At 42.4% G+C, this 22,485-nt stretch overlaps 1 protein-coding gene across 1 annotated transcript in view; it reads right to left on the bottom strand.

The window, feature by feature from the left end:
* Positions 1-22,485, bottom strand: part of LOC124620150 (signal-induced proliferation-associated 1-like protein 2) — a 197,508-nt gene that overhangs the window by 110,735 nt on the left and 64,288 nt on the right. Inside the window, exon 5 of the mRNA XM_047146820.1 lies at positions 336-698. Within this exon, the coding sequence (XP_047002776.1) occupies positions 336-698 (363 nt within the window). The remainder of the gene's footprint in view (positions 1-335; positions 699-22,485) is intronic.

A 22,485-nucleotide genomic window follows, 5' to 3' on the forward strand; every position in this document is an offset into this window, starting at 1 on the left:
ACAGGGTGTGGGGGTAAAAGACAGGGTGTGGGGGTAAAAGACAGGGTGTGGGGGTAAAAGACAGGGTGTGGGGGTAAAAGACAGGGTGCGGGGGTAAAAGATTTGAAGGAGACTGAACTGCTCTAAGTTGTCACACAAAAGAAACCCCAGCTTCCAACAAATTACGGAAACAAATATGACCTGCACGTTCTCCTCAGTTTTTGTTCTCGCTAATCGAATACCTGAGTACTAGCCACAGGGCGCCTTAAGCCACGTATGATAACAATGCCACCTCGCTGCGCGAGCTATCAGTACCAATCATTCGTCATTTCCCTTTCTCCTCGGCACACACGCACCTCTCTAGCAGGTCGTTGCAGCGGCCGTCGCCCGGGTCGTGCTCCTCGGGGGCGGCGTCGGGCCCCGAGTCGGCGGGCGACTCCGGCGTGGCGGCCCTGGCCGCCGCTGCCGCCCCCGCGCCGCCGCCGCCCCCGCCGGCCGCCGCCCCCGACGCGGCCGAGGCGCCGGTGGCCGTGTTGCGGCGGCGCGCCAGCTGTAGGCCGCGCAGGCGCAGAGCGGCGCAGCCCAGCGAGCCGGCCGTCAGCGACTGCACGTCGTGGTGCGCGAACTGCAGCTGCCGCCACCGGCACCGCCCCTGCTGCTGCTGGTGCTCCGCCGAGTCGGGGGTCGCGCACCCAGAGTCGTCCGGCGTAGAGATTTGCCTGCGAGGACACACATTCCTTAGGTCAGGTGGTGACAAACGTCGACATTGGCTACGCAGGATTTATTTTAAATTTTGTGACGGACCAGGTGGCTATGCTCAGCGGCACAACATACGAGGGCGACAATGACAATTCTTAGAAAATCAAGTAATGATTAGTTTTTAAAAGTACTATAATCTAGCCAGTTACTTTATTTTTAAAATTTCGAAGAAAATATTTGTTTTTTAACGAATTCTTCTGCCAGATTCCATAAATGTTTTAAATTTTTCAATTAAACCTAACCCGAAAATTTAAGTCTTAGTAATAGATGTCACTTTCCCTAATGGATGTTATATTCAATATTTTCGAGTTTATAGACATTCCTTACACATCAATATCTCTAAAAAAAATTATATTTTGTGCAAAAGTCAGCAACAATTATTTGAAACTTCCTGGCAGATTAACACTGTGTGTCGAACCGAGACTCGAACTCGGGACTTTTGCCTTTCGCGGGCAAGTGCTCTACCATCTGAGATACCCAACCAAGACTCACGTCTCCTACCTTCCAAACTTTACAGAAGCTCTCCTGTGAACCTGCAGAACTAGCACTCCTGAAAGAAAGGATATTGTGGAGACATGGCTTAGCCACAGCCTGGGGGATGTTTCTAGAATGACATTTTCACTCTGGAGCGGAGTGTGCGCTGATATTGAACTTTATGGGGTAGCTTAGATGGTAGAGCAATTGCCCGCGAAAGGCAAAGGTCCCGAGTTCGAGTCTCGGTCCGACACACAGTTTTAATCTGCCAGGAAGTTCCATATCAGCGCACACTCCGCTGCAGAGTGAAAATCTCATTCTGGAAACAATTATTTGCATTTAATAAATTCTTTTCTAGGGTGGCCATAAAGTAGTCGTCGTCGACGTCCCCACCCCCCTCCCCCTCATAGTACACTCTTAGCAGCATACACTATAGATGTCTGAGGCTTTAAAGTGCACTGATACTGTTAAGAGTGCGCCGAAAGATATTTTCAGGCTCTGGAACCTATTTACACATCAATATCTCTCTATAGTGTATGTTGTTAATATAAGTCAACATCAACGAATTTTTATTTAGAGTGGGCGTAAAGAACGATCCCCCCCCCCTCACCCTGGTAATGCGCATTATGAAAAATGCGTTGATATAGCGAGGATTATGGTCTCACGTCTAACTGTTGTAAAATGTCTTAGATTTTACTCATACTAATGGCCAAGGCAGCTCGAAAGAATTCATGAGATGTTGGTCGATCTCTTTCACAATCGCTGAAAGATGAAGTTCCATGTTCTGGCAGTAGACGGGCCAAGTGATGCTTTTACCATTGGCGTCGTTGGATGCGGTAGGGAGGGGATCTTGTCGGCACACTACTCTCCCGGGCGTTGTAGGGTTTCTTGACCTTGGAACCGCTACTACTCTATCAAGTATCTACTCAGTTAGCCTCACGAGGCTGACTGCACCACGTTCCAGTCCTCCCACGTAGAAAAACATCTTGTGGCAGTATCGGGAATCGAACCTAGATCCTTCGCTTGACAGCTACGCTGGAGATTGACTTTGAATTCGATGTACCAATTATAAATTATACATGCAGACTGAAGCGACAAATGAAAATTTGTACCGAGACCAGGATCTGATCCCGTCTCCTGCTCACTAGACAGATGTACTACGTCACCCTGGCACACCGGCTTTTCATTCCCTAATTCCCATTCACGCCTCAACTCATTTTGTATTCCCCCAAACTCGAGCAGCAGACATGACTTGAAAAGGTCTCTGGAATCACATAGTTTCATTCAATTATAAATTGTCTTAGATGGGACTTTTTCGCCAAATGCATTTCTACTCCGATCTTCACAATGTTTAGGCGTCGTAAACAAAATCATAGCCTGGAAGTGTTCAGTCAGATTCATTTTTCGGTTCATACAGAATCTTTAAATGACAATGATCAAAATATGACAGCACTCCTAACGAAGTTGATGGCAATCGACTAGCTAAACGCATGAAAATAGTTGTCAAATATAAACAAGTTGGTATTTGTTTTTGCAACCATGGCAGTCTAAAATCTTTCTAACACATACCGTATTTATTTAGATGTACGAGGCATTTTCACAATAATGATTGAACTAAATTTATAACACTTTTTTTGAACCAGACTAAAGGATAAAATTATTTCTCAAAGTTCCGTACAGATTCCTTACTCCATAATTAGATTACTGAAAATTTGTGGTTGTGAATTTTTAATAGCTATGAAAATGTTAATTGTCAGACTTACAAAGAAATCATCGTGCATACACAACACGTAACTGATGGATAAATAGTTCACCTCCAAACTCATCTACTGCACGCACAACACGTTTTTGTTACAAATCTTACAATTAATATTTTCGCAGCTATTAAAAATTACTGAAATACTCTTTCAAATTCTGAAGGTGGCAGGGGTAAAATACAGGGAGCGAAAGGCAATTTACAATTTGTACAGAAACCAGATGGCAGTTATAAGAGTCGAGGGGCATGAAAGGGAAGCAGTGGTTGGGAAGGGAGTGAGACAGGGTTGTAGCCTCTCCCCGATGTTATTCAATCTGTATATTGAGCAAGCATTAAAGGAAACAAAAGAAAAATTCCGAGTAGAAATTAAAATCCATGGAGAAGAAATAAAAACTTTGAGGTTCGCCGATGACATTGTAATTCTGTCAGAGACAGCATAGGACCTGGAAGAGCAGTTGAACGGAATGGACAGTGTCTGGAGAGGAGGATATAAGATGAACAGCAACAAAAGCAAAACGAGGATAATGGAATGTAGTCGAATTAAGCCGGGTGATTCTCAGGGAATTAGATTAGGAAATGAGACACTGAAAGTAGTAAAGGAGTTATGCTATTTGGGGAGCAAACTAACTGATGATGGTCGAAGTAGAGAGGATATAAAATGTAGACTGGCAATGGCAAGGAAATCATTTCTGAAGAAGAGAAATTTGTTAACATCGAGTATAGATTTAAGTGTCTGGAAGTCGTTTCTGAAAGTATTTGTATGGAGTGTAGCTATGTATGGAAGTGAAACATGGACGATAAATAGTTTGGACAAGAAGAGATTAGAAGCTTTCGAAATGTGGTGCTACAGAAGAATGCTGAAGATAAGATGGGCAGATCACATAACTAATGAGGAGGTATTGAATAGAATTATGGAGAAGAGATATTTGTAGCACACCTTGACTAGAAGAAGGGATCGGTTGGTAGGACATGTTCTGAAGCATCAAGGGATCGCAAATTTAGTACTGGAGGGTAAAAATTGTAGAGGGAGACCAAGAGATGAATACACTAAGCAGATTCAGAGGGACGTAGGTGGCAGTAGGTACTGGGAGATGAAGCTTGCACAGGATAGAGTAGCATGGAGAGCTGCATCAAACCAGTCTCACCACAGCAGCAACAACATTAAAAATTTACAATCACAAATTTTCAGAACTATCTGAATGGGGCTAAGAATCTGTGAGAGACAAAGAAATTATTTTTTGGTTTTTAGTCCAATTTAAAAATGTATTATACTAAAATTTTTATTTAAATAATTATTTTCTGCTTCGTGGATTATTGTAACTGGGATTCTGACAATGACTGGGAACGACTCTCACAACCAGCAGATTCTGGCCGTCACCTGAGTGAGAACAGTACGACAACAAACAAGAGGAGGTTACGCCAACACAGGGCACAGTAGCACACAAAGTTCAAAGAAGTAGTGCAAGAGCGAAAAAGGAAGTCGTAACCAAAGCAATGGCGCGTAATGAGAACGATAAGAGGGTACAGCGAACACACACCTGAAAGAACTGTGGCGCTGCTAGCTATTTATGCGGCCGCCAATAACAACTGGGCACGGTACAGCGACCCTGCCAGGGCAGCACTGCAGAGACGGTGCCGTCTAACGCCCGTTATCTAGTTCCACACACATCCCCTGGCTTGCATTTCAATACAGCCCGCACAACATGGTGGTCCTGCAGGGCAGCTGAGATGTCAAGTGTTAACCCTTTTCACCCCCATCCCCACGGCAGCTAAGTCGATCTGACAGACAAGACAGCGAGTTTATATTGCATTGTCATCCAGTTCTGACAAGGGAACCTTCCCATCGCACCCCCCTCAGATTTAGTTATATGTTGGCACAGTGGATAGGCCTTGAAAAACTGAACACAGATCAATCGAGAAAACAGGAAGTTGTGTGGAACTATGAAAAAAATAAGCAAAATATATAAACTGAGTAGTCCATGCGATGGATAGGCAACATCAAGGATAATGTGAACTCAGGAGCGCCGTGGTTCCGTGGTTAGCGTGAGCAGCTGCGGAGTAAGAGGTCCTTGGTTTAAGTCTTCCCTCTTGCGAAAAGTTTAATTTTTATTTTCAGACAATTATTATCTGTCCGTCAGTTCGTTATATTTGCTGGATTCATATTGCCCACGGAATACGCCTCACGTATTTAATGCACTCTCGTCCAAAGTAGCGAACAGTCAACTGCCAGCCAGGGCGCCTCGTTAGCAGGAATACTCTCTCTTCCGTGCGCTGTAGTCGACTGACGTGTGTTTCGATGTTTGTTTAGGTGTAGCGTCCCCATACTACGGCGCAGTTACCTCGCATGGGACAGACGGACGGACAGATAATTGTCTGAAAATAAAAAATTAAAATTTTGACTCGAGGGAGACTTGAACCAAAGACCTTTCGTTCCGCAGCTGCTCATGCTAACTACGGGACCACGGCGGCCCTGAGTTCAGTTTATCCTTGATGTTGCCTATCTTGCACATGAACTACTCGGTTTGTATATTTTGCTTATTTTTTTCATAGTTCCACACAACTTCTTCCTGTTTTCTCGATTGATCTGTGTTCAGTTTTTCAAGGCCTATCCACTGTGCCAACTTATAACTACATCTGAGGGGGGTGCGATGGGGAGGTTCCCTTGTGAGTAATGTTTAGAATTTCGATACTCAATAGTTGACTGGCGAGTTGGGTTATAAACAATTGCAAAATTCCAGAATGAGATTTTCACTCTGCAGCGGAGTGCGCGCTGATATGAAAGTTCCTGGCAGGTTAAAACTGTGTGCTGGACCGAGACTCGAACTCGGGACCTTTGCCTTTCGCAGGCAAGTGCTCTATCAACTGAGCTACCCAAGCACGACTCACGGCCCGTCCTCACAGCTTTACTTCTGCCAGTACCTCGTCTCCTACCTTCCAAACTTTACAGAAGCTCTCCTGCTAGCCTTGCAGAACTAGCACTCCTGAAAGAAAGGATATGAAGGAGACATGGCTTAGCCACAGCCTGGGGGATATTTCCAGAATGACAATTTCACTCTGCAGCGGAATGTGCGCTGATATGAACCTACCTTCATTCTGGAAACATCCCCCAGGCTGTACTCGGTATAGCGTGAGAACATGACTCCAATTGAGGTAATAACGAACGCGCAATGTTTTTTTTTTTTACTGTCGCGTAAACGTACTAGGAACAGTACAGTGCTGTTTTCTGCCTTTGACGATGCAGTTGGGTTTCAGACGCTGCAGAAGAGCTACCCGCGGTCTCCGCCGCTAGGACGACACGGGTCGAGGGTCAAAGCAGGAAGTTTCTTTCCGCCTGCCATCCCCGCGAAATGGGACAGCGCTAACGTGATAAGCCGAAAGGCGCCCGGGGACAGCTGAGTCAGTTGCACGGCGCCCACGCCGTCCCGGGCCGCAGCTACCCTACTGCCATTTCACAAAGACTTCTGGCACACGACATTGTGTCGAACCATGTGAGAGAGATTCAACATTGCTGTGATGATATCCCAAATTGAATGCTACCCTAGTGCCTGGTTCACGATGCCATTCAGCATTTGTAGTTTACTTGCTGCAGTGCCTTGCCACACAAAGTGATACAGGACCAATTCTTTTTAATACACTTCATATTTTCTCTGTATGGAAAGATGATTAGTTGCACCAGCTATTACATTTTGCAATAAGTTTTTGGAGAATTCGTCTATTGTTTCAGCTCAGTTTTCACTGTTTCAAGTAGGGCTGTGTTTAAGCACGTCTAGATCCGTTCGAACAGTTTACGTCACAGTTCGAGAATCACTGGTTCTGTTCGATCTTTTGATCGGCACGCTATCTAGTTACTTTTGTTGGTACTATATCCATGACCCGCCTTATCGTTTGTATGGCACTGTGGATTTTCGTAATAAAAATATGAAACAAACCATCTTTTTGAGTATATGTCTAACAACGGTAACTAACCAATAACTAATCGCTCGTCTTGCGATCTAAGTCTGATGGCACTATTTCCAAGAGGGATATTGCCGCTCTAATTTATTCTCGCAATAGAAATTGCAGTCCATCACTACATATTTGGTTTCTTAGGCATCGCAAATTGAGGTAAATCGTACAAGAAATTCTAGGGATTTTTGGTAACAACCTTTCCCCATTATGTATTACATGTATGTTTCAAGTCAGATTACGAAATACTATGTAGACAGTTATCTACTTCCTGTGTTTAAAGCAAAGTGATCTCTTGGCTACGCTACAGGTAAACGTCACAATCTCTGTCAACCGTAGATCGCTAAACCTTCGTAAAATTTATTACTGTTTCAGCAGGTTGTGAAACATGGCATCTTGAACTTAGTTTTGTATGTAACATACGACTGGATGTCGAATAATTGTCACTAATCCATTACCTATAATTTACGACTTCCTTTGAATAAATCTGGCGTAATACAATTTACGATGGTTTAGTAGCAATGTAACAACCCCCCCCCCCCCCTAGGGTTAGACTGTATGCTGGTCAAATCCAAACATCAGTAAAAGTTTCTTCAAAAACCTCCAAAAATGCTCTCCGGACCAAGCTACAACAATTTGTACAAACAAATGCTTTAACGCCCCCCATACACACTGACTTTTAGTTCGCGTGTGGCTGCTGTCTTGTGCTAGTACTTCCATCGCGGAGGGTAAACCGTGGAGCACAATACACAATCTATTCCTCTTCGAGATAGTAAACGCCCCATCCCTCGGAAGGATAACCGCCAACACTGTATGAAACGCTACGGAGAAATCAGAAATTATTGTAACGACGGCCGGATCTGCAACTGCAAAACTCATGTATCAGTAACTTTCAAGGTTAGGTCAGGAATTTAGTACGGTACGACCATCAGTGACGAATCACAAACTCTGATAACGTGCTCTTTTCACAGGAAACATCCGGAATTTGCCTGGAGAGAATCAGGGAAATCACGGAAAATCTAAATCTGGATATCCGGACGCCATTTTGAACAGTCGTCCTCCCGGATACGAATCCAGTGTGTTAGCCACCTCGCTCGGGCACGTTTGCTGGTTATGAAGTTTTTTTTCCAATAAGATAGTATTCAGTACTTTCAGATATTTTTGTGGCTAATATTCTCCGTTTAAGTTACAGTATTCCGTAACAGCACTTCATCGTGCTCATGGCAATTTAGTTTTGGAACATTCTTTGTCATCAACTGATTCTATTTGTTAGGTTTTAAATTGGGCAAAAGTGGAGTAGCGTCATAGACTATAATAACAAAAGCATTGGTATCAGTAATTTATAGTCAACCGTCGAACAAACACGGAAAGCCAAAGACTAAATGTTCCACCATATACTGTTTTTCGTAAGCACCATCATGAACGTTTGTGAACAAATTAGTCTGACAGTCCTTTTAATATAACAATGGTCGTAGCTTTTGAACATGCCACCAGAAATGACATGGCAAATAATTCGAATGTTCCGCTTTGAAGGACATTAGGAAAGTTCCAAATACTGTAGCAGTCATCAGCTACTACGAAATTATTGACGTTTGCAGTTCTAATTGACAATTCTAAACACTGTCTATATAATTGTAGTTCTAATAGTTGTAACTTCAACATGAAAATAAAAGTTAAGAGTTTTAACGATTGGACAGTAGACATCAATGAGTCAGTAAAGCAATTGCGTTTCCTTCACTTATCGTGTATTTATAGCTAAATTGTGCTTTTCTAACGCGCGAAGTATTGTCAATTACGTATTTTTCGGTTTTCAACTTCGGTACGAACTGTAAATGCTTAAGTCAGAAATATAGGGCTACTTTGGTTTTCATTCCAAGACGATAACTACACTGCTCAGCAGCCAACTTCACGCTGTTATTGCAAACTCCCGTCGCAACACCTATATTACTTAGCTATCATCACGCAACAAGTCGCAAGTTGCCAATCTGACGGCAACAAAAATTTGATTTTGAACATGTCGCGTAACTTATCGATTTAAAAATTAAGATGTTACTAATATATTCACTAAAAGATGTAATCTACGTTGTTGTTGTGGTCTTCAGTCCTGAGACTGGTTCGATGCAGCTCTCCATGCTACCCTATCCTGTGCAAGCTTCATCTCCCAGTACTTACTGCAACCTACAGCCTTCTGAATCTGTTTAGTGTATTCATCTCTTGGTCTCCCTCTACGATTTTTACCCTCCATGCTGTCCTCCAATGCTAAATTTGTGATCCCTTGATGCATCAGAACATGTCCTACTAACCGGTCCCTTCTTTTTGTCAAGTTGTGCCACAAACTCCACTTCTCCCCAATTCTATTCAATACTGCATCATTAGTTATGTGATCTACCCATCTAATCTTCAGCGTTAGAAGACATAATAAGGGAAGTATTTCAGGTAGAAACTTTCTCTCGAGGCAGCATAACTATAGCCGAGCAACTGCATGGACTTAAAGTCTTCCAGTATTTGAGAATGACAGCACTTAGCGATTTCCAATAAGCTTTACACTTAATTTGAATCCGTTACGAAACTACTTCTCATGGAGCCCCCCCCCCCCCCCCCCCCTACAACATACTGAACGTAAAAAAACTGATCGCGTACTCAAACTTTATCAGACATGAAGATTAATTTATTAATGATTTAGTACAAGCACTATTCGCAACACACACTGCGGGCGGTATCCACATCTATCGCTGAATGTACCTGCAAAAGTGTACATTTAGATGTGCGGAAAAACTTCGGCTTGAAATAGAGCGCAAATCACCCAGACTATATTCGTCGAATGTTTTATAATTGGTGCACTCAGCACTAACTAAGTATAATTTCAAACCTGTTCTAAATTTTCCTTGCATGTTCGAAAACTTTTAACATTTTGACTCATTTAGGTAAAGTTAGTAGAAAGTTTCATAGATAGAAATTCCGATTTTTCAAACTTTAAAGAATCGGTGGTTTACTGGTAAAAGCGAAGAGCCACGCTTTACTACGGCCATTGCTCGCGTCGACGCTCTTATTATTTATCACAGGTCCAAAATAAGCGCACCATAAGCAGCTACGTACCGGAAAAACCGGCGATGAATGCAGCACGGTACCACGTGCAGCAATTCGCGAACTGGGCTCATGTACTAGTACCAACAAAACAACAGTTGTGTGGAGCACGCAAGTACAGTCCAAGCTCCTAAACAATCCACACACGGCGTCTTACATGGCAGTGACACGTAACGAGCATACAGGGCGAGAGGGCAGCACCGGTGCACGGCAGCGGTCCCTTGCGAGAACTCGCCTGAACACCAAACATCACTCTTCTGTTACTGTAGGTTATCTGTCTTGAGCCGAATGCAGTCTGATTAAAAAGAATTAAACCAGACGCGTTTCACTTTTATTTAAAATCGTCTTCTGTGGTTATTCTGTAATTTGGATACACACGTTTGTGCATTTTTTATTGTTTTAGGTTTAAAATAGCAGTTTTTTTAAATAAACTTCGTCTGCAGGCCACTTACGGTGTTTCTTTACATAAACGAAAACAAACGAATAGGCATAAACACTGCGGCAGTGAAGAATGAAAAACAGTTAAGAAAGTCTGTTGTAAAAGTGCAGCACAAGAAATAATGCAGAATGCCAAAAACTGCCAAGTGCAGATGTGAAATGAAGACTAACACCGTAAGTAGCCTGCAGACGAACTTTATAAACCGCGCGACCGCTACGGTCGCAGGTTCGAATCCTGCCTCGGGCATGGATGTTTGTGATGTCCTTAGGTTAGTTAGGTTTAAGTAGTTCTAAGTTCTAGGGGACTGATGACCACAGCAGTTAAGTCCCATAGTACTCAGAGCCATTTTTTTGTTTACAGCTGCTGCGGAAGATGGCCACGCAAAACAAACGTATCACTCTTCTGATACGCCTGCATCACTACTATATGCGACACGACTTTCGAAGGTAAAACCCGAATTTCGGAAGCTGTTATTCACCGTCGTGTTTACATGTTAATGTCTGAAGCGGTTCCTCAAGATAGGTTAAATTTCGGCCTTCCGGTCGTCAGTTGTTTTACACAAACGGCGTCTGGAATTCAGCTGTTCTTGTTCCTCATTTAGTCAGCTCAATGGCTGTTTCTCTACAAATAAATATTAGAGGTAAACAATTTCAAGTTCAGTCTGATATTTCCAATTCTTCTTCACTGCACAAAGAATAATTGTCTTGACCAGCCGAGTTCTTTTTAAAATAAAAAGATGTAACCTGATAACCCAATAACGTTTCAAAATGGTTGTGTGTTTAGATGGGAGCGAAAATCGATATAATAGTATTTACAGGACCAACCAGTAGCGGTATTGGAAAACTGTTTACGAAATCCTGTTCAGGGACCCCTATATAATCATAGTGCGCCTACGTACATATTCTGCAGATCGGCGTACATTCATAGGTGTCCGCAAAGGAGAGGAAGAGGGCGCAGTTGCCCTCTGCTGAAATTTGGTGTAAAGATTTTTAATTCGTAACAGATTTATTATGATGCAGTTCTAGAAATAGTTCTCTGCGATTCTGCTAAACCACAGATGTTTAGAGCGCAATAAAAATGTTGCGGCTTCAGCAGTCACTGCAGAACTTCGGTCTGCTTAACATCTTCAATTTTTGTAGTCCTGTCTTCCTCAGTTGCGTGTAATATTACAGTATATTGATAATTTTTACTTTATGGACCGTCTGACTACAACTGAATGAAACACAATTCTCGTGCCATACGCGTTTCGTCTTTACTCTCTGCAAGGCATCTTCAGTGACCTAGAATATGTTTATATCTTTGCTCGTATTTAGTTTACATGTTGGTCAATGCATCTACAGGTTACAAACAGTTCTGGCGGTTGGTTTTTGCTTTTATGTAGTAATATTTTGAACTGTAATTACAGGTTGCGTGACGATTTTCTACAGTTCAAAATATTACTACACAATATCAACAACCAACCACCAGAACTGTTTATAACCTATAGGTACATTGACCAAAATGTAAATAAATAGAAAAAACATGTACATATTCCAGGCCACTGAAGATGCCTTGCAGAGAATAAAGGCGAACGCTTATGGCACGAAAATTGTGTTTCATTCAGTTGTAGTCAGACGGTCCATAAATTAGTAAAAATTATCAATCGGCCGTAATATTCGGTCTGCTTGTGTGTCACGTTGCTCAGGTGAAATAGCGCCATTTTCTTGGTACGGCAACTGTTTCGGCGCTGCCCTGAAGTTAAGGTTGATGAGAACTTTAACATAGCAAAGCCGAAATAGTCTGGAGTCTTTCCTCTGTCGCTTTCGTGCACAGCCCATATCGAGCTGCTGGAAAGGGCTGGTCCAACAAACCCGGCACGAGACTGCTCAAAATCTCTCCTCTTTCAACAGGACAATATAAAGATGGCTAGCGTACAGCTGTCCAGTATCTGTCGCAACATCCACAAGAATACTCGCCCTCTTTTAATATCTCATGTTTCCCGCCATCCATATTGGTAGAAATAATGCCATTAAGGGAACCCACTCACGAGCTAGCAATGGATCGCCGGCGACATCTATTTTTCAAACATAGATCTCTCCGTGTTTAATGAGCAACAACTCATAAGAATCATTCTTAATCCTGCGGTTTTTATATTCCCATAACGCTGGTATTTATTTGTACATTTCGTTGTCCGCAAATTCCTCTTTCTTCTTGTTCAGAAATCACTTTACTAGATAAACACATTAGAGAGCAAGAAGAAGCTCAAAGACGCGGACGCCTAGCACGGATATTGCCAATATTTCCCACGGGTGGTAAAGCAATATATTTCAAAAGTTTTTATTTGACCACTATTATTGCACAACCTTTCAACCTAACCCACATACGTTCAATATTATTGCACATTCAGGCATACAGAGCAATAATTTGATCATCTAGGAGCCGCTTAAGAAAATGTTTCGAAATTACGGAATATGCCTCATTCAGCATCAGGATTGGCTCCAGAGATTTTGCCGCCTAGTGCTATATTTTCAACTGCCCCTCCTCCAACACCCCCCCCCCCCCCACCCCCCCGCTGCCAAGGTCTCCTTGCATTTTCAGACTAATCAATCTTTTTTACATTGTCTTTCATCCACGACGTCTTATTTTTACATACCACACTTACTCATACGTCTTCTTGACGTGGATGTGTCTTTAAGGTCAGAATCAGATTGCATATGGAGCACTGATCAGTGAAACAGCATTGAACGTTAACAGTGTAATACATTTTGAGCCATTACTCTAAAATTAATTACGCAACCAAAATTAAGTTAAGACCCTCGCGGAGAATATGACTAAAATCTGTTCACTTTTTTCTAATTTCCTGGGTAACGGAAGCGTGCTCTGTAAGACCCTTAGTAACCAAATGTTCAAATGTGTGTGAAGTCCGAAGGGACTAAACTTCTGAGGTCAATGGTCCCCAGACTTACACACTGCTTAAACTAACTTACGCTAATAACAGAACACACACCCACGCCCAAGGGAGTTTCGAACCTCCGGCGGGAGAGGCCGCGCAATCCGTGACACGGCGACCAAACCGCACGTCCCTTAGTAACCAGGACACGTTCAAATGGCTCTGAGGGCTGTGGGACTTAACTTCTGAGGCCATCAGTCCCCTAGAACTTAGAACTACTTAAACCTAACTAACCTAAGGACATCACATACATCCATGCCCGAGGCAGGATTCGAACCTGCGACCGTAGAGGTCGCGCGGTTCCAGACTGTTGCGCCTAGAACCACTCGGCCACTGCGGCCGGCTAACCAGCACAGGTATCGTACAACGTGGGAGGTCGCAGGACAACGAGTGACTTACATGTAAAGGCTTTATTTGTTGTTTAAAGTCTAGAAATCGCCAGCGCGTATTTAGTGCGCCACTAATGCATAAAGGAAAAACGGATGAGGTCGAATGTCAAGAAGGCGTGCTGTCTGAATTGACACGGCCATGATTTATGGCTGAAAACAAGCAGTTCTGTAAGCATCTCCATTTTTTATAGCGAAAGGTAAGAGTTATATGCTAAGTAAAGTTATAGAACGCAAACTGTCAAGTAGGATGAAATTGAATAAACAGTCCCTGCGTTTTAGTTGCCTCAGCCACAAAATATGGTTTTACATGTGTTCCGTGTTATCTTAAATATTAATATCTACTGATTATAGTTTCAACAACGAGAAAAAAGGGAATGGGGGAAAACTTAAAAGAAGTTAGTGACTAAACAGGAAAAAACTGAAGACCGTGAGGAGAAGAAGAAGAAGAAGAAGAGCAATGTAAATGGTATTAATGGCAGATTCAATTGAGAGGTAGTATTAACGGGAAGCTGTCATTTATCTTTCCACGTGTAAACGCCCCTTAATCACAACGTCTGGATTTAGAAGATTGTGGAATGTGATGGACACTGCATAGTTATTTTTTTCTATGCATTACAAAATATTTTTCTAAGCGATAATCCCACAGGTATTTAAGGAATTGTTAGGTCATTATATGCTGACATTTATCTTTATTATGAAGTTGTTCGCTTCTGAGGGTGCTTCCAACTTGACGCAGGTGCATGGTAGAAACAAGTTGCCAATACTGCCGGTAGCAATCTTTGCTATTTTGAAAGACGCAACCAGAGCGGTCAACTATAGCGCTTGCTTTGTTTCAAAACACCGCTAACATTTTCCAGTAAGACAAAAAATTTTATGGATAATTTGAATGTACAGCTTGTTCTCGTACTTCTTTATCACTATAAAACTGTGCGGCTGATCCCGGCGGAGGTTCGAGTCCTCCCTCGGGCATGGGTGTGTGTGTTTGTCCTTAGGATAATTTAGGTTAAGTAAGCTTAGGGACTGATGACCTTAGCAGTTAAGTCCCATAAGATTTCACACACATGTGAACATCACTATAAAACTTTCATTGTCTCGTTTAATTCACTCTTCTGAAGCCACACTAATATTTTTAAATTTTAAGATTTTGTCGCCCCCCCCAAAACCTGCCGCCCTGGGCGGTGGCATGGTTCCTTCTCCCCCCCCCCCTCCTCCTCACCGCCGAGTGCTACCCTGTTCACCATATGACTGACAACGAAACGACAGAGTAATTACAGTCCACTACTTCGAAAGTTACCATCACTTCTTACTTCTTCCAATGTCGCAAAGCCCCTTTTTACCGTCGCCTGCGACTTCCGTCATGGTATGCAAGAACAGTGTATGAGCACAATCGTTGTCCGTTAGTTTTATTTGGCCACACAAGCACCTTAAAGCGCATAGACAATTCTCACATGGACATGCTCCGAACTATAACGCTTCTCTGTGGTGGGAGGTGGCAAGTTGATCCACAGCTCAAGACTACTATAGACGCAATGTAGCTTTGTGATGCTGGGAGCGGATGCATGCTATCAAAAGATGGTTCAAATGGTTCTGAGCACTACGGGACTTAACATCTGAGGTCATCAGTCCCCTAGAACTTAGAACTACTTCGACCTAACTAACCTAAGGACATCACACACATCCATGCCCGAGGCAGGATTCGAACCTGCGACCGTAGCAGTCGCGCGGTTCCGGACTGAAGCGCCCAGAAACCCTCGGCTACCGCGGCCGGCGATGCACGCTATCCCTACGTCCCACAACTACATAAATTTGTGTTTTTACGGAACAGGTATGACAAAAGGAGAAAACGATCGTTTATAAAATTTTACGCAGTCGAAACTCAAATCACGTTGCTATAAAATCATAAAAAATTTTGTTACTAATTGGAAAATATTACAGTAGTACATATTAGTACTGAGGAAAATATTGCTGAAAGAAGTTGTTAGTTCTATCCGCCATCACTGATACGTCCGCTCCCAACATCGCTACGAAAAGTGCCAAGTTATATTGCACGTAAAGTACTACCGATAACCACGACAAGCTCAGTTGCGATTGATTTACTTCTTGACAAACCACGACCGATTTCAGCCCCATACAAGGCCACTATGGGGTGTGTTCACAATTCGGAATAAAAAACTACGCCCGAAATCGATCATAATTTGTCAACAAATAAAACTTACGCTGTCACGTTCGTCACATACTTCGAACAGTCGTAGTTACAAACAAAAACAACGATCATTCATGTTTCAAAACGCGCACTCATCGAACTACGCTCATTCTTCATTTTCAGCATGATACGGCCGGAAGCGCGCAGAGTAGTAATTTGCTTTGAAACTGAACAGAAAACACTGACTGAATATTTCATGCTACTCTACAAAACCAGCGTGTTCAAATATATACACAGGTATATGACGAGAGAGATATACAATAAAAAGAATATGGCCACAGAGGCAAAGATAAGCCACTACAAGGCAACAGTGAGGAATGCAGTATTATATGCTGCTGAGACGATGACACTAGGAAGAAATGGGGCAGAACTACTAGAGAAAGAAGAGAGAAAAATACTTAGAAAATACTAGGTCCCAAAAGAGGTGGAAGAGGTGGATGCGAAGACCTACGGAAGAATTGTGCCGGAACATGAGAACAATATCCGGGGAAATCAGACTCAAAAGGGCAAGGTTTGCTGGGCATGTAGTTAGGATGAGTATGGACAGAATGACGAAGAGTGTGTGAGAAACAACAGGGAGGACAAGGGGAAGACAGGAACCAAGTGGGTTGTTGAACTTCGGAAGGACTGATTGGAACTGGTGATCAAGGTCGAAGGAAAGGAAAATTGTAGGAACAAATATACAGCGACAAATATGCCGGAGATCAATGACAGAGAAGAATACAGGAAAAGATTAGAATGTCACCAGTGGAGCCGCCAGGAGAAACGGAAACTGAAGGTCTCGGAAGAAGAGCGGGAGAGAAGAAGAGAAAGAATGAAGAGGTTCTGGGAGGAGAAGAGGAAAATGCAGTCCACGAAGGGGCTACCCGTGGTCTTACAGAGGCCGTAACGCAAGGAGGAGAAGAGAGAGACAGGTATATAACCCACCTTCGCCTTTGTGTAGACGAGGAAATCTCAGCCATGTGGCAAATCCTGACCCGCACGATGCACTTACTATCACACATTGGAAAATGAATCTCGGTGCAATAGGCGCAGTCCACACACTGGTGGCGCGGCGCGGGCGCATGGCGGCGGCGAGGTAAAGACATGTCGCGGGCGAGACGTGACCTGTGCACACTGGAAGGCGGCTGTCGCAGAGAGAAGCAGGGCGATCGCGCTACCATTGTCGAAACACGAAGTTCTTTGTTGCGGCAAACAACAAGCTGAGCGCAAAAGCCGTTAAATAACGTAAGGAAACGTATAAAAATGGTTCAAATGGCTCTGAGCACTATGGGACTCAACTTCTGAGGTCATTAGTCCCCTAGAACTTAGAACTTGTTACACGTAACTAACCTAAGGACATCACACACATCCATGCTCGAGGCAGGATTCGAACCCGCGTCCGGAGCGGTCTCGCGGTTCCGGACTGCGGCGCCTAGAACCGCACGGCCACTTCGGCCGGCAAGGAAACGTAGAGTTAACATTTATGAGTAGAGGGACAATAAACGCAAGCCACTGAGGGGGTGGATGCTGTTATCCTGGGTGATTCGGTGATGAGGTTGCAAACTTTCAAGGGTCAAAAATGTATCAGTTGGAGGTAAGAGAAGGATCCTTGGTCCGAAACGACCGAGTCTAATGTTATAGGCGAAAATCGTTCTGACACCTCCAACAGTGAATCTCTGGAGCAAGCTCTTTGCTTTCTATATTTAAGGAGGATGTAGAATGGACCAAAACACGAAATAAATGCCCAGTAAACGCGGGCACTAAAATGCATGCCTCAAGAGCTATGAGTTTGCAATAGAACACGTCCACATCAGAGGTATCAGAACGATTTACTCATATACGTATAACTTTCCACTCAATCGTTTCGGACCAGTGTCCTTTACCTTAGATCGATATATTTACCCTTCTCCATCATCTCTAAATATAACAGCGCGGAATTACGCAGTGTATCGAAGAGAAAATACTAGAATTCCAGTCAGTGCTCCTGGAAAATGGCCACTAATGATGTGAATGGAACAATGTTGTAACCGTAACTCGCAATGAAATAAACTCAAGATTAGCGTGGCCAAATATGTTAAATTTTTGCATAGTTCTAATACAGTGTGTAACATACAGACGAAACGGGAATGGACCACAATTCCTATTTTGCATATGATTTTCATTTGAACGTATGCCAAAATATGTCAAACTTTGTACGATATGTTCAAAATATTAGGATGCTTTCCACTATTAATATCCGTCAGAGGTTCCACTGCTATAGACCAAAAATTCCTCAAAAGAGCTTCCATGAGATACGAGATTTTGCCCCTATAGAGAAGTACAAAAGATACTTTCAGGTGTATCACCCAGACGACTGGATTCCAGTCACTGCCAATGCCAAGGACAACGCATTTCTTGTCTGCAAGAAGGAACCAGAGAATTTCGGGGATCTTAGTGCACTAGACCAAAGATTACACAGAGGCTCATTCAAAATAGCTCAGTATGTCTGGCTGTGGATTTCAAATGGCTCTGAGCACTATGGGACTTAACATCTATGGTCATCAGCCTGTGGATTTCACCTGAAGACACTACTACAACAAGGGGGTGAAAAAGTCGTAACATTCAGCAACAGTGGGTTTATCAAAACGCTGCAAAGAAGCCGAGAGGTGCTGGGAAACGAAATCTGCTGCCATTTAACATTTCAGTTTTTCCTGTTTTGTATGAGGAGCTTCTGCCAAACGAAATATATCAGGAAGAATGTCTTACTTGATATGTGACAGCTGAAAAATGGAATTTCTATGAGCAACTACCAAGTGAATAGTGGACTTGCACTTCTGTCTCGCAAAATCCATTGGCTGATGACAGAAGAAGTTAAGCTGCACGTGCATATTCAGTGTAACTGCAACAGGAACAGTGTCAAATGTCACATATCTTCTGCTGCTTCTTATAAAAATTTGTACTGCAATAAGCATTATGCGTGTTGACCTGTGTTGTATCTTTCTCGAAATAAGCTTTCTACCTCTGCAATAAAATAAAATGATCGTAGGGCATTGTAGGCCAGGAGCAGACTAGGAGGTGGGGGCAGGAGGGGTTGCGGGCGCTCGAGATTTGGAAACCCTCTACGGCCAGACCATGAAAAATATAAACATACCTAATAATACAGGGTGATTCAAAAAGAATACCACAACTTTAGGAATTTAAAACTCTGCAACGACAAAAGGCAGAGCTAAGCACTATCTGTCGGCGAATTAAGGGAGCTATAAAGTTTCATTTAGTTGTACATTTGTTCGCTTGAGGCGCTGTTGACTAGGCGTCAGCGTCAGTTGATGCTAAAATGGCGACCGCTCAACAGAAAGCTTTTTGTGTTATTGAGTACGGCAGAAGTGAATCGACGACAGTTGTTCAGCGTGCATTTCGAACGAAGTATGGTGTTAAACCTCCTGATAGGTGGTGTATTAAACGTTGGTATAAACAGTTTACAGAGAATGGGTGTTTGTGCAAAGGGAAAAGTTCTGGACGGCCGAGAACGAGTGATGAAAATGTAGCACGCATCCAGCAAGCATTTGTTCGCAGCCCAGGAAAATCGACTCGCAGAGCTAGCAGAGAGCTGCAAATTCCACAATCAACCACATTGGCACTTATCTGTCTGTAACTACCTGAACGTCAACTACCCGAGGCGATGGATCGGCCGCCAGGCAGCCCGTGACAGAGCACTTCATCACTGGCCTCCAAGAAGCCCTGATCTTACCCCCTGCGATTTTTTCTTATGGGGGTATGTTAAGGATATGGTGTTTCGGCCACCTCTCCCAGCCACCATTGATGATTTGAAACGAGAAATAACAGCAGCTATCCAAACTGTTACGCCTGATATGCTACAGAGAGTGTGGAACGAGTTGGAGTATCGGGTTGATATTGCTCGTGTGTCTGGAGGGGGCATATTGAACATCTCTGAACTTGTTTTTGAGTGAAAAAAAAACCTTTTTAAATACTCTATGTAATGATGTATAACAGAAGGTTATATTATGTTTCTTTCATTAAATACACATTTTTAAAGTTGTGGTATTCTTTTTGAATCACCCTGTATAAGCTTACCTGTTACCAGGCCATGGCAATTGTCAGTGGGTCAGTTCCGAAGTTTTAGAATTTTTGTGAAGCATTGCATGAAATTTAAGAATAGTAGAACGATAAGTAGATGTCTGCTGAGCGCAGTTATTCTGCACGAAGGGTTTTTCTGACACCTATGCCATTTACACAGCTGTACTGTAAGTATAGTTTACAAATACGAGCGTAAGTGCAGTGAAAAGCATACTAGCGATTCATTAATTTTTGTATGAAATATTACATTTTAAAAATTACTTTTTCAAAGGCTATACATATTATTACGTTAGTCAGATGTTAATCCTAGCTGATTGCTATACTTGGGGTTTTAATATTGGTTTTTCTCACTTTAGAGCATATGGTTTTATTATCTCTCCATGCAACGCGAACCTATGTAACTATAACTTATTGTGATGAAAGATACCCTTAGTTGGTGTCGAAACTAGCTCAATACAATAAAGTTTGTGCAATCTAATGTCTGTTTTTATCCTTCAGAAACAATATTATTATTATTTACTATTATTATGTAGTTTGCATTATGAATACGAAAATCCAACTGGATGAACTGGAGCAGTGGTCGGCAAACTGCGGTTCGCGAGCCACATGGGGTTTTTTGGCCTCTTCCACAAAATGCCGCGTGCAGGCGCGCAAGTGCAATTCTAAGATTTTAATCGTTCCTCACGTAAAGAACTTTTTGACTGAACTGTAGAGCGAGCGCGGGGATCATCTGGTGCATAACAGGGTACATTGGTTATCAAGAGGAAACGTGAAATGTTTCGTTTCGTTAATGAAAGAAATTAAAGTATTTTTACTTGAGAAGTGTTATCACTATCCAGAGCTAAAGAACGATCAGTGCATCCAAAAACTTTATTTCATGCTAGACGTTAAGTTTCACCTCAATCAGCTTAATCGTAAACTACAAGAGAAAGGAAAAAATATTAGGAGTTATTTCACTCGAAAACAAATTAGGCCAACCCTTTTTTGCTCAAGATTTTGAAAGAGAAACTGATCCAATTTAGAAGCCAGTTGAAACACCGCCAAGAAAATCATCCTGATACTGACGTTTGCTATTTCAAAACAACACTTGTAAATATAAGGGAAGCTTTTCTCTACACGTTTCAGGAATTCCGAAACTTGGCGACGTTGGACTTTGTTAAAGAGCCTCTCGAAGCCACTGCAACAGAATTAAATTTTTCTTTCTTTGATACCGACATAGACAACTGTGAAATGAAATTGCTGGATTTAAAAAAGAATGATTTGTGGAGCTAAAAATTTGAACGTCTTTGTATGAATAAAGAATCATTGGAGGGAAAAAAAATGTGAACTTAGTTTACGGTACAAGTGGTCTACTTTGATCGATGGAGAAAGGAGGTAAGTTTATTTTTAACATCTGGAATAGAATTCCTGACTAATATTATCAGCCGACAAAACTAGCTTCGTTGTTGTTTCCATATTCGGGTCTGCATATGAAGGATCATTTTCAAGCATGAACCTTATCATGAGTACACTGAGAAGTCATCTTACTGACGAGAACCTGCAGTCGTGTCTAAAATTAAAAACAACAGCAGCAAACTTTACTTATCAAACTTTCCGAGGAGATATAAGGCCGCCGTTCACGTTAGTGCTTGCCAGTCATTGTTATGATTTAATTTTGTGTTTATATCACAATTTATTTTGAACAATATGTAATATCTTGAGTATCATATCAAGTTTTATTCAGCGAACCTACAATTTAACCAAGACTTAAAACTTTAATTGAAGTTTGTTAACTTAATTTTAGAGAACGTTGTGGAGTGAAAGAATATGTAGCGCTGAATATTCGGAAAGATTGTTGAGAAGGTTCGGATATAGAGAGGATGAACGAAAGGAGAGAGAGCACTGTGGATTGGAGAGTTGGAGGGAGGGAGGGAGGGAGTGGGGGAGTGCCTTAACGAACTTATCTCAATCAGATTGAGATTTTTAGAACAGGATAGCTTAGGAGTACCCTAAGTAGCAGTTTACTTTTCTATATAGTTTAAGTTTAAATAATTTGTGTTTCAAAACCAATTTCAGTCGTTGCAGGCCTATTACTGATATTTGGCTCTGTTCACTAATGAATTTTCCCATCACCGAAGTAAAGGACGTGTCAAAAGATAATCAACAGCGGCTGGAAAAAGATGAGTTGAATTTTGCGTTGTGCGGGGCTCGAGGTTATGGCACTGCCGCGTCGATATCAGGAGTTCATGCAGAAGTACAACGAACAATTCGAGAAGTCAGTCCAGTAGCACTGTTCATTCTCTGTGGTAATCTTTCCTTAAATCTTTGTGGAATTAATGCAGTCCCATGTTTTCTCCCTAGCGTCCTCTGTTTCGGAACTGTTGAGAATTTCTATTCACTCTTCTTGTCTTCTAAATATATATGGGAATTACTTATAGAAGAAAAAGGAGGAAAAAGTATGAAACGATTCTTTGATGGTACTCGCTGGAATGC

Source organism: Schistocerca americana, chromosome 6 (assembly GCF_021461395.2).
Source record: "Schistocerca americana isolate TAMUIC-IGC-003095 chromosome 6, iqSchAmer2.1, whole genome shotgun sequence".
NCBI lineage: Eukaryota > Metazoa > Arthropoda > Insecta > Orthoptera > Acrididae > Schistocerca > Schistocerca americana.